Source organism: Diachasmimorpha longicaudata, chromosome 7 (genome assembly GCF_034640455.1).
Source record: "Diachasmimorpha longicaudata isolate KC_UGA_2023 chromosome 7, iyDiaLong2, whole genome shotgun sequence".
Classification (NCBI taxonomy): Eukaryota; Metazoa; Arthropoda; class Insecta; order Hymenoptera; family Braconidae; genus Diachasmimorpha; species Diachasmimorpha longicaudata.
Window position 1 is genome coordinate 3594492 of NC_087231.1, and position 12177 is coordinate 3606668.

General features: G+C 37.5%; 1 protein-coding gene across 1 annotated transcript in view; it reads left to right on the top strand.

The window, feature by feature from the left end:
• LOC135164586 (uncharacterized) overlaps positions 1-12177 on the top strand; it is a 49320-nt gene that overhangs the window by 18967 nt on the left and 18176 nt on the right. The window contains exons 2-5 of the mRNA XM_064125068.1: positions 6503-6759; positions 8942-9108; positions 10590-10799; positions 10905-11907. Of these exons, the coding sequence (XP_063981138.1) occupies positions 6503-6759; positions 8942-9108; positions 10590-10799; positions 10905-11907 (1637 nt within the window). The remainder of the gene's footprint in view (positions 1-6502; positions 6760-8941; positions 9109-10589; positions 10800-10904; positions 11908-12177) is intronic.

The window sequence follows — 12177 nt, forward strand, 5'->3', positions numbered from 1 at the left end:
TGCTCCCCCTCCCGCCCCTTCTTGCGGTCCAATGGAGCCGACTTTTTTCCGAACCAGGTCGTATTTACCCCGGGAACTGTACACTGTACAGAGACCTGGCCATATGGGGAAGCCATGGAAAACCCTGGCCAACGTAAGCGTCCATAGGCCGACATCCATATACACCGTGTCAAGACGACAAATAATTTCGTATAAATTCATCTATTCCCATTAAATCTAGAACTTGCATGTCACCACGACTTTGTTTATGCAAAAACATCGACAAGAGGTACAATACCTGCGATCAATTTTTTCATTACGTTTTAACTGATAATGAAAGTGTCAGATGTACAACTGGAGTGATAATTGCTTGGCTAGAGATTATAAGGGATTGAATCGGAAAGATATCAATGTTTATGTTAATTATAATCCATTAACTTTGAGATATACTATCTAACTATCGAGATACACGAGAAGGCCCCTGGCAGGAGATGATGAATGGCCGACAGTGGGCCGACATTCGGCCAATGCTAGTCGACAGTCGGCCAAATGTCGGTCCACTGTCGGCCATTCCTCATCTCCTGCCAGGGGCGTTGGCCAAGTACATCGAAACATCTCGAAATCTCGAAATAAATAGGTCGAATGCTCTCGTGTATTTTTCCACGTCCTAACTCCCTTTTGCACGACACCCGAAACTTGATGTATTAATTAATACGAAGTGCTGAAATTTAGGTGATTATGAAAATTAGTTAGCTTAATTACATTATAAATATCACATATGTATCTTCCACTCGTATTTTTTTCATCCTGTTCAAATGAATATTGAAAAAGATACGCACAAACAACGAGTTTCATTTCATTTCATTTATCTGCGAGTTGGGATTATTTCTCAATTGAATCAGCCTGATTGCACTTTGCAAGTTGGCAATATTGTTTTTTGTCGTATTTAGTCCTGCTTTCAATGAGCGACCGTATCAAAAAAGATAGACTGGAGTAGAGGATCATACCACGGGGATCACGCAACTCCAAATCAGTGCTAATGCACTATCCCACCACGGGGACGCGCCACCGTCGCATGTGGCTGCTGGGAGAAATGCCAATCACCACTGGATATTTAGCAGATAAAAAATCAATTATATATTTTAATTATGCTCATTCGGTTTGGGATCATTTGGGAATGTTTGGGAAAGTTGACAAAAATTATCTGATTATTTATAAATCAATTAAGTTACTCCGTATAGTTAGGTAACAAATAATTTGAAATATTCTAAAGAATGCTCAATTGTTACGAAATAATTTGGAGAATTTATTCCTAAATTTCATTATTTTGTATTTTTCATTTGGCGCTAATCGATCATCGATGGTAATGATTGTTTTTCAGAGACTGAAAAGTCCATTTAAAATAGTATGCGATTGTTATTTAATGCAAAAAAAAATTTAATGCAAAAAGAAATTATGAATCATATGCAAAAATAAAAGAGAATTTGTGAATGAACTTGGAATTATTGTTTTTCATACTAATATGAAATATTTCATTACTTTCAACTTATGAACTTGAACAATTAGTGCTTTATCTTTAGTTTTAATGTACCTTCTGACCTACATTTTATTTTTGCTATTGTGAAAATTAGCTGCTAATAATTTCTATTAACATATTTCATGAACTTTTCGCAATTTCTTCCTAAGGCTGGATAATAGTGTTCGACTTCTGAATATCTCAAGCTCTACATTATGTCTCATATTTTCTACATAAATATACCATGTACGAGGGTATAGTTCCCAAACACTACATACCTTACGTGCAAACGTCCTTGACCTTCGCCTCCCTACCACATGATTAATCGAAATTAATTCTGCGAGTTTGAGGCTTCCCCCAAGGATTCGGTCTTTAAAAATCCATTCTCTACATAATAAACATAATTTCGAAGCCATTGAGTTTGTGTCAGATTTTTAAAAATTATTTGTCTGCTAGCTATGCTGAGTTACTTGATTAATTAATAACAAATCATATAATTTTTCCCAAATCTCGCAATTACTTTCCCAAACGTCTCCAAATGATTCCGAAAACAATTAGTATTATTAGAATACATCATTAATTTACAAGCCCAGCATGCGATGGTCTGTCAGCCCGGGGATTAGGCAGTGGTTGCTGACCTCTTTGAGGCAAATTTTTTTCACTAATTAATATTAAGGGAACCAACGCTGTTCGAAAGATTTAATTGCCTTTAATCAAAGTAAGGAAGCGAACGTGCGGTGATAAACGTGACGGTTTCTCGGCGCAGAAGAGCAACCGGAAATCCACCCTTAGGGAGCGGTAGTAAGAGGGGAGGGGGGAGGCATTAGGCCTCTTAGGGGCGGGATTAGGCCTTGCGTATGTTCAAAAAATCATTAGAAGCCCCAAAGACGAAAATAAAAAAAAGTTATCACCAAAAAATGAGCCAAGCACGTATTTCCATCGATTGTTATTTTCAAAAAAAAGTAAAACTATTGGATTAGGGATAGGGATTGTCTCAATAATATAAAAAATGATTTAACTATCAACTTTAATTCTTTATTATCGCACGCAGAAGGTATATCTTTCTCCTATGACGTCTCCAGATCAACTGACTCTTAGTGACCAAAGATTTCACACTCTAGACCCATTTGACAAAAGGCCCTTGTTCATTCATTCCTTTCTGTTTCTTCTCTGGTTCTATTTATTAAAATAATTCTAAACATTTCGGTACTGTTTGGAGAAAAACTATAAAAACTATAACATACTGACATGGACTGAAAACAGCTATAGACAGATGATTCATTTTCGTCGACACATATCAAGCACTCTCAATAATTTCAGTTTCAATAAATGACATCGATTTCATTTCTTCACAATAACGAGAATGGGGACAAATTTGCAAAGGCTCAAAGTCACCTTGAGCAGTTCTCGGGCGTTCAACAACTCCAGTGAACGCCCGGAATTGATAACTTCATTTTTCCCCCTTTAATTGAGATGCACTGTCACGTCTTCTCCGAGTACAATTAATTAATTGAAGCTATTTGATAAATCATTCCAGCTCCAATATTAAAATGACGATTGGATTATCAAAAAAAATTGTTCCAAATCACAACAGACTCCGTCATGGAAATCAGACCTCAACCAAACGGAATATGGATTCGATTTCAGAATTAGCTGATGCAATTCCCGCACGAAATTTTATTCCTTAATTTCAGTAAGGAGCGGAGAAATTAATTTTCCATTCATCCGTGCCGTGGATCACTTTTAATTGGGATATTAAAGTTTGCACGTAGAGACGGATGATCTGCCAGCACTGGCCCAGTCTTGTTCCGATCGAGGGCACCCCTTCAGGCTCACTTGACGCCGGGGAACCGTGCGAGGTTACTCCATACTTTCCAAATTCATTCCTCCGGTCTTAATTGAAAGTACTGATGTCATGTCATGAATTGAGCGAACTTAAGTAGGGGAAGTGGAGGGGAGATTAATTTTCAAATCGGTGGAATTCCTACCGACGGGAATTTTTTTTATTCTCTAATTCTAATTCTCATCGAATTTTTTTATTACTGACTAAAGTGAGGCTGGGGACCTCACCTGGTGTCAGTAAACCTTTAGGATTACTCCACGTTTTTTAATTCATTCCTCCGCTCCTAATGAAATCTGGCCTCACTATAAATTTTGTAAGATGAACCTGTTGTCACATCAGGTGAATCCTGATCGAATGCGGGTGGGTTCATCTCTCCATCATTATTAAGAGCCGAGAAATTAATTTTTAATTGTGTTCAAATATTGCACCACGGCCGGTGACGTCATTCCTACCCCCACCCCGCCTCGGCCCGCTGTACGTCGTTATCGACACTCGGGTACTCGTGTCTTCCCTCATCCCCATCCGTATTATAATTTAGTTCATGCGCCACCGCTACGAAATTTTGCGGTTAAAGCCCCCCCATAAGCTTTACTAATCTCCCCTTTAATGTCTGTAATCACCGCCACAGTATAATTAAATATTATCAATTCATGAGACCGAAAATTTCACGAATTCGGGAGGAGGATAATATAATTCAGTAAAATCCAAATTTTTTATCAAGGGTTCAGGGTAATATTTTTTTTCGGTGCAGATAAGAGGCGCAATAAAAATACCATTGGAAAGATCATTAACAAATGATTATGGACCTGCCAATGATTTCCCAATCTTCAGTGTTTTTTTTATTAAAGTATTATGAAAATGAAGGCCTAGTGGAGGGGGAAGTTGGAAGCCGTATGTTATGTCCGACAGCATCGGGCTTTCTCCCCTTCCTATGTCAACTTGGCCGATACGCTGTCGCGTATCTTGATAGAGTAGAAACTGCGCCACTTGGGATGAATGTGAAGAGAAGAGAGAAGGTCGTTGCACTGTACGATGAACGACTCACGTATATGCATGGTCAGCCGAGCTAAGCCATCATGCCAAGATGTTTGTACGGTCGAAGGGCAACTGTATTTTAACTTCATGAATTTCAGTTTTTAGTACATCGTTTTCCCACGTCACAACGTACCGCAAGCCCTTGAGTTGCTCGGTCGACGATATTTTTGGCGCAGGGCGTCTAATGTCGCCTAATTATCCATTTTAATGAATGTTATCCGATTACTTGGATAATTCCTAATTCGAAGGGATCATTATGGTAGTAAGTAAGTCATCGGTATGGCGACGTTGATATTATTGTATGAACTTATTGTTAATCATTTTTAATTAACTTTTTTCTGATCAACGAAGAATCAGCGCATGATGATTAACAATTTGGTACGGAGATGTTAATAAAAAGAGAGAGTTAAAGAAATAATGGGAAAACTCAAAAATATTTAATTTGTTTCAATTATTTAAGGATGATATAATAGTTTATGAAAATTTCGGGTCATCCTCGTAGTCATTAACTGAGATTTCGAAATTATCAATTATTGAGTCAAAGTAATCACCCAATCATTAATGAGAATCGATAATTAGCCAATATTTCGATCGTTGTATTTACGATACCGGGATCATTTTTAGTACGAATCAGTTAATTACCGATAAGTGGGTAATTATCGCGGTAAATTATTCAACCGCTTTGCGAAACGGCTTTGCAAAAATGATTCGATTATTTCTATCTGTGAAAACGCAGTCACATAAATTAAGTTAGTTACTTAAAGTATGTGCTGACTTCATGCGTAAGACTGATTCCTCATTGGTTACTACAATCGCCACACATTCATATTCAAGACGGAAAACTTGAATACCATGCGCAGAGCACACCATCGGCCTCGTCAGTCATTACAAGAACTTGCCGATTCTCAGAAGAGATAAAAAAAATATTCGGAAAGAAAATAATTTTTTATAAAAAAAACGTAAAAAAACCATTTGGATCCATTGACTTCGACAATAAACTGTTTGTTGAGTGGATACGAAACTTCTTAGGCTCATCAGGTGCTGAAAAATTCCAAAAATATATGAAAGAGGAAACAGGGCTATAGGGACCTAGGACCCGATATTTACCATCTATTTTTCCGATATCTTCATGGACGGGAATGTCGGCCGTTAAATTTGAAAATAATGAAATAAAAATATATATTAGAGTATTGATTTTTTTTAATAGAAAAAATTCGAGAGAAATATTGCAGTGAGGGTGGTCCTAATCATCGCCCTCCTGGGGCCCTCCAAAACCCAAGAACTGTAGTCTCCCCCCCCCCCCAAGAGGGAAATTAATGTTTGAAAAAACTGCTAAAATAATGTGAAAGAACAAAAATAAATGTTTGGAAAAAATACAAAATAACGGTTTTAGGGCATTGGCTACGAGAAAAAAATTGACAACAAACAGTGTTTGTTAGGTAGAAATAAAACTCCTTACAGCCAATGAATGCTGAAGAATTTTGAAAATAACTGAAATAGTAAACAGCGCCAGGGTCTAGTGAATGGTTTGGACTGGCAAAAAAAATCAAACAAGAAGAAGCAACGGTACTTGGCTTCTCAAAATAAGTTCTCACGTAAGAGAAAATTTCTTTCCAACCGATCCAGCAACACTTATTGTTATACTTGGGAAGATGAGTCTGAAACCGCGCGAACTACGGTTGATTCTGATTATTTAAAAAAAATTTTATTTTCAATCAAAACACTTTACAATTTCTCCCATCCATGGAATAAACTCTTCTCATATTCTTCAACAAATAAATTATACGCATCATATTCTTTCCGGTATGAAAAAATAAAAGCTTTGGAAATGTGGGTAATTACTTTCAAAAAGTTTTTACATCTTCCTCCCCCCCTCCCCCTCCAAATTAAATTTATTTTAATGTATAAAGAAAAGAAAAAGCTGAGTGGGAAGACAACGGCCTTTTGTCAATTCACATTTCGACGTTGACGACAGACACGCGACCAGTCATCATAAGAGGAATGAGAACAATTGAATTGATTCTCGGAAACTCAACAATCATTCAAGAAGAATGAAAAAAAAACTAGTGCTCTCATTTTTCTCATTCAATTCTCAATGATCTAAATCAACATTTCGATTTTTTTTTCAGCGGAATCTGATATATGCACATTTGCGCTGAGAAAGGACTACTTCAAAGCGTCACGAGACTCAATAACTGGTATATTCACCTCTACTACGAGGCCTCGTGCACTTCAAGAATTATACGATGCAGCGGCAACAGTTGCTGTACGAAATTTGGATAGTCTCAGAAGGGGAAACGATGGAACTTCCATGGAATTGTATCTCTGTACACCTGTGCTTGGGAAACGAAGAAGAGATCAGAGTCTGGACATTGAGTCTAGAGTGGTAAGTGATGATTTTTATTTAATCCGTAAATTTGTGCAACTCAAAAAAGGTTTTTTTTAATTAATGACACACCAATGTTTTTACGCCATGACAGAAGATAAAACGCGTTAATTAATCACACCTTGAGAAATCGTGGCAACGTATTCACATGTCCCACGGTAAATTTATCTTACATCGACGGTAAATTTTGCTGGTAATTTAATGTACAATTATCGGTAAAATCTACTATTGGATTATGAATAGGGAGTGTCTCAATAATATAAAAACAATTTAACTATCAACTTTAAATTCTTTATTATCGCACGCAGAAGGTATATCTTTTTCCTATGATGTCTCCAGATCACCTGACTCTTAGTGACTAAAGATTTCACACTCTAGACCCATTTGACAAAAGGCCCTTGTTCATTCATTCCTTTCTGTTTCTTCTCTGGTTCTATTTATTAAAAACCATCATCATTAGTGAAAGATATACCTTCTGCGTGCGATAAATAAAGGATTAAAGTTCATCGTCAAATTGTTTTGATATTATCTAGATAATCCCTGTCCATAATCCGATAAATCCAATTGATAGTATGATTCCGAATGGATCCGACCAATTCAGCTTCAAAAATGAAAAAGTAGATATTGGCAATATCATTTATTGAGAATGCTTGATATGTGTGGATAAAAATGACTCATCTGTCTATAGCTGTTTTTCAGTCCATCTCAGTATGCTATAATTTTTATAGTTTTTCTCCAAACAGTACCGAAATGTTTAGAACGATTTCAATAAATAATAAAGAATTAAATATAGTATAATAAAGAATTAAAGTTAATAGTTAAATCGTTTTATATTATTGAGACAATCCCTGTCCATAATCCAATATCATTCAATTTCAACATCCCCATTTTTAATGTAGAATTGTTCAAAACTAGTGCAGTAAAAACTTTCACCAAAAAGATTAATATTCGAAATGAATTCCTTGAAACACTTGCATCCGATGAATATAATAGTCCTTGGAATGCAGTGAGGATTTCCCCCACACTAGTCTTCAAATTTTCGAATTTTCCAACACACCCACATACACACCATCCAAATCATTGTTTTTTCGCGTTTTATAACACTCTAGATACCTTGCAACCAAAATCAGAGACTCAAAAAATCCGTCAAATACAAAGCTTCCATACGGAAGCAGAAAAGGTCCTAATGTACCCATCAGATAGAAATTATCTTAAATGCACAGTAAAATCTACCGTAGATTTAAGCTGAAATGACTCTCCGTGTGTGTGAATAGACTACCCAAAATCACTCCGGGTTCTCGGAACCATCAACAGGTGTAGTTGAGCGACGGAGAGGGGGGGGGGCGATTGAGAGGGCGGTGAAGGTTACTCCAGGGTGGGTGCAAATGTTGAGTGCTGACAAACGGCAATAACGGAGCACGAGCGAGAACAGAGCGGGTGGCCTCTCTCTGCCTTTCAATGCACATCACAGTCGAATACATCTCTGAGTCTCCTCGCTTGGGATGAAAGAAACATAGACAAAAAATGAAAATTATAAGAGGGGGAGGGAGAGAGAACGAGAGAGAGAGTGACAAAAAGCCTAAAAAATACCGGCTCGCTGTATCGTACATGATCTGGCAACGCTGGAATTCCTCCCACTATAGGTTGTTGTAGGGTTTCTCTTGAGGCTCGTAACGAGTCTCAAGGTGTGTGGCTACTAAGAACCTTGGACACTAACGGGTGTCGAGATACTACCTGAATTGGTCCATGGTCACCCGAAATATCATTACTCATACTCCTGAACCTATTTAATTTATGACATCACAAAATTAAAGGATATCTGAAGGATTAAATGTTTTCAACGCACCTCCTCTTTTTTTTGTTCAATTATTCTGTTTAATTAATGCCATTGAGGCGAGACGACACGTGTTACTCGGCGATCTCTCAAAAATCGTTATGCAAGGATACAACGAGTTAAAAGGTGGGTAACTCGATCATCCTCGCAGACAAGTTACTCTCTCTCTCTCTCTCTCTCGCTCGCTCTGCCTCGTTCTCTTCTGGGTGAAACGTAGTCTAACCCAGAATGTCTTCTGCTACTGACAGATTGCAGATAAACCTGTTTATTCACTCGGCAGTATTTGCATTATTGTGAATTCGCTGGGACATTTAGGTTGACGATTCATTTTTTTGTGTTTATCTTTAGCCTGCGGTTTTGGAGGATTTGAGGAGGTGGACGTCGAGTGAAGCTCTGGGGGATATCAGGGTCGCACCAGACTGTTCGTTGAGAATACTTCAGAATCATGATACGGATGATGCTGTTGATCATAAATTGCCGAGTCCGGAGGAGCAGGTTCAGGCGATCGCGTTAAAGTATGACTTCAGTTATTTCATTATTTATTCCGTTAATTGTATTTTTTAAATGTACTGTAGTAGAAGTAGGCAGGCCGGTGAAGATTAATGAGCTGAGGTTTTAGGATAGGATCATTATTTTTGAATATTTCGGCAACTATAACAGATTATGAAATTGAATAAACCCAATTATCAAGGGGAATATTGCAAATTCAACTATATTTTTTTTGTATTAATGATACTAATGTAAATCGTAAAGCATTCATTCAAATTTAGAATTTTACAAGATACGATTTTACAGCTAAGAAAACTTTCATTCGCAAGCGAAAATAAGAATCCGTAAAATTTAAACAATTATTGATTTATCAATTAGTTTAAAAGGTAATAATTATTCTCCGCAAAATCTAGGTTGAATAACACTGAAATATGATGCGTTGTTTCTGTTTTTTTTTTGGCCAATTTAATGAAAAAATTTGATGAAAATGGTTGAATTTATAGTCCAACCGATATCGATCGATAAAAGATAACCGGATGTTCTTAAGAAAGTAGTCGATTCTTGGTAGACTATCAAGAAATGTTTAGTTGATGGTATGTTCAGGGGAGTGTCATTCAGTTTAATTTAGCTCTGTCTCGAGATTCGTTGTTCCCACTCGGTGATTGCTGGCAAAGGGGCCAGGGTTGGGTACGCTATGATTAGTTTATTCCCAGTTCAGGGGATTAAGTACGACTTAGTACGAATTTCAAGGCAAAGGGTTAGGAGACACTATCATGGTTTTTCAAAATTTAGTAAAAATTGAATGGAAATAAAATCCGTCATTGTAAACAAATTTATTCAGGCCTCAATTACGCTGAATTATTTATTACTCGAACATTATCATTTTCATGGAACAATTGCATTAAGTTTCTCAACTTTCGTTAATGGTCCTATTCAGTTATAAATTCATTAAAAAAATTTTCGAACTTCCAGAAAAACTGATTTTGAATATCCATTCTCTCTTTGTAAATTTCCAAATAACGATCTTTTGGTTTACTCGGAAGAAAAGACTGAACAATTGCGACATTTACATCCTTTAGAGCGGGGGGGGGGGGCACAAATTAAGAAAATTTCAATTTTTGGAAGCAATTAGTCAAAAACATATTATCTCACATTTTTCATAAATTTTAGTCAGTCTTATAGAATAATTGAACTAAAATTGGCAGATTACTTCGATTATTTTAATTAATAGTAATTTATAGTGGCATAATTCTAAAAAATTACAATCTGCTTTGATTTGAATATGTCAATATGTGCCTTGATAAATATTTCCCGAAGAACATGTTCAACAGAATTCAAGAATTATTGTCCGTCTTCCGAACATTCACTACAGATTTATTTGCAGACTTACGATTCTTCGAGAATAATGAATAAAAGAAGTAGATTGCCAATCGAACATTAAAAACGAAGGAGATTACAAAATCGATACAAGAAAAAAATTAATGGTTTATTCATATTGATGCATTAGATTCCCAGCGGAAATAGTAGCCGTAGACGTAAGTGGCCGCGGCTTCGAGAGAATGTCCATGAGACGGAGATCCTTGCTATCCGCACGGCCAACAGGTGAAAATCAGGATGCAAGCGTGAAACGTAGATCACGACCACGCAGGCCACGGGGAAAGAGACGAAATACGATAGCTGGAACAGATGGAAAGGAGATTCGTCGAGCAGTTGGAGAGTAAGTAATCCTTTCCCTTTTACGTCATTTATCGTTAATCCAAGAAGCTTAAAGTTCTCCTTTATCGTTTATTTAAAAAAAAAAAATTTTTTTTCATCTCACCAGAGAGTCGACAGTGAACGAAGCTGATGCTACGGTCCGAGAGGATGGGATTATTTCTGTAGACTCCCCAGGCAGAGCTCGCCGTTCAGCAAGTACTGATATACTTGGTAAAAAAGAGTCACCAACTGAGAGAAAATGGCACTTCGACACATTAAAAGCTTGGGGAATGTCACGACTAAAATTAATAAGCCCTAAAAACGATAGCGATAAAATTGAAAATAATTCCCACGAGTTGCATAGACCATGCAACGATGCCAATGTATACGAAATGATAGCGAGCCAGCGTAGAAAGAGGGATAAATCACACGAGAGAAAACCGAGTTCATCGAGCTCCAGTGGAAAAAGTATAGCATCGAGTATTGCTGCATCGATACGAATGCCAGAGAGACCAGTGAAATTGCGTGAATATGCAGCGCAAAAGAGAGAGAGAAGGAAAGGTGGAAATAATCGTGATGATCCACCACACTCCAGTTCTGGTAATTGGAGTGCGTCATCAGAGAGCGGTAGAGCGAGTATAGGAAGTGAAACAACGACAAATCCATCAAGATTAACCACTACAACCTCTACTGGCACTTGTTCGTTGTCATTAAGTCATGCCAGAAGATTACGGGGAAGGGATACGTCAACATCATCATCGGTCACATCCGAGGGTACCCTCACGCCAGATATTATTCAGGACATTGGAGTCATTCCATTTTCCGATGATGGTGAGGGAGAGGGAGAGACTTGTTCGGTTTATTCGTGCGATACTGAGGGCTACTACACGTCTTTTCACATGGATTCGGGCTTGAAGACACTCAGGGAGGAAGAAACAGCAGTCCAGGTCCCGTTGACTAAGTCTAATGAAGTCAGTTCTGATTCGGTGTCACCTCTCGTCGAGAATGAGTATGAGTTGTTTGGGAGGGGTTCCACTTCAACTACTACCAGTTCAGCGGGAACCGTTTGTACTACTCTTCTGGCACCCCTCCCACCGGAGAGGAAGTCGAGTCTTACTGTTGTTGCGATGGTGAGTTATATGACTACTCGATCTGAAGATCATACGATTTTCAATGAGATTAAGCGATTAATCACTCGATCCGATGTAATTTCACGTTTTTGGTGAATCTATTCGAATTATCTGTCAAATTTTCCATATTAAAATTCAACTCATTGTTGATGGTTGGAAGGGTTCATTTTTATATGTTTTAATCTTTCCTAAAAATTATGTAGAATAGTCTGAATAATGAGGAAGTAAAAAAATATGATCTGGGATGATCACCTGTATATATAGACCTGG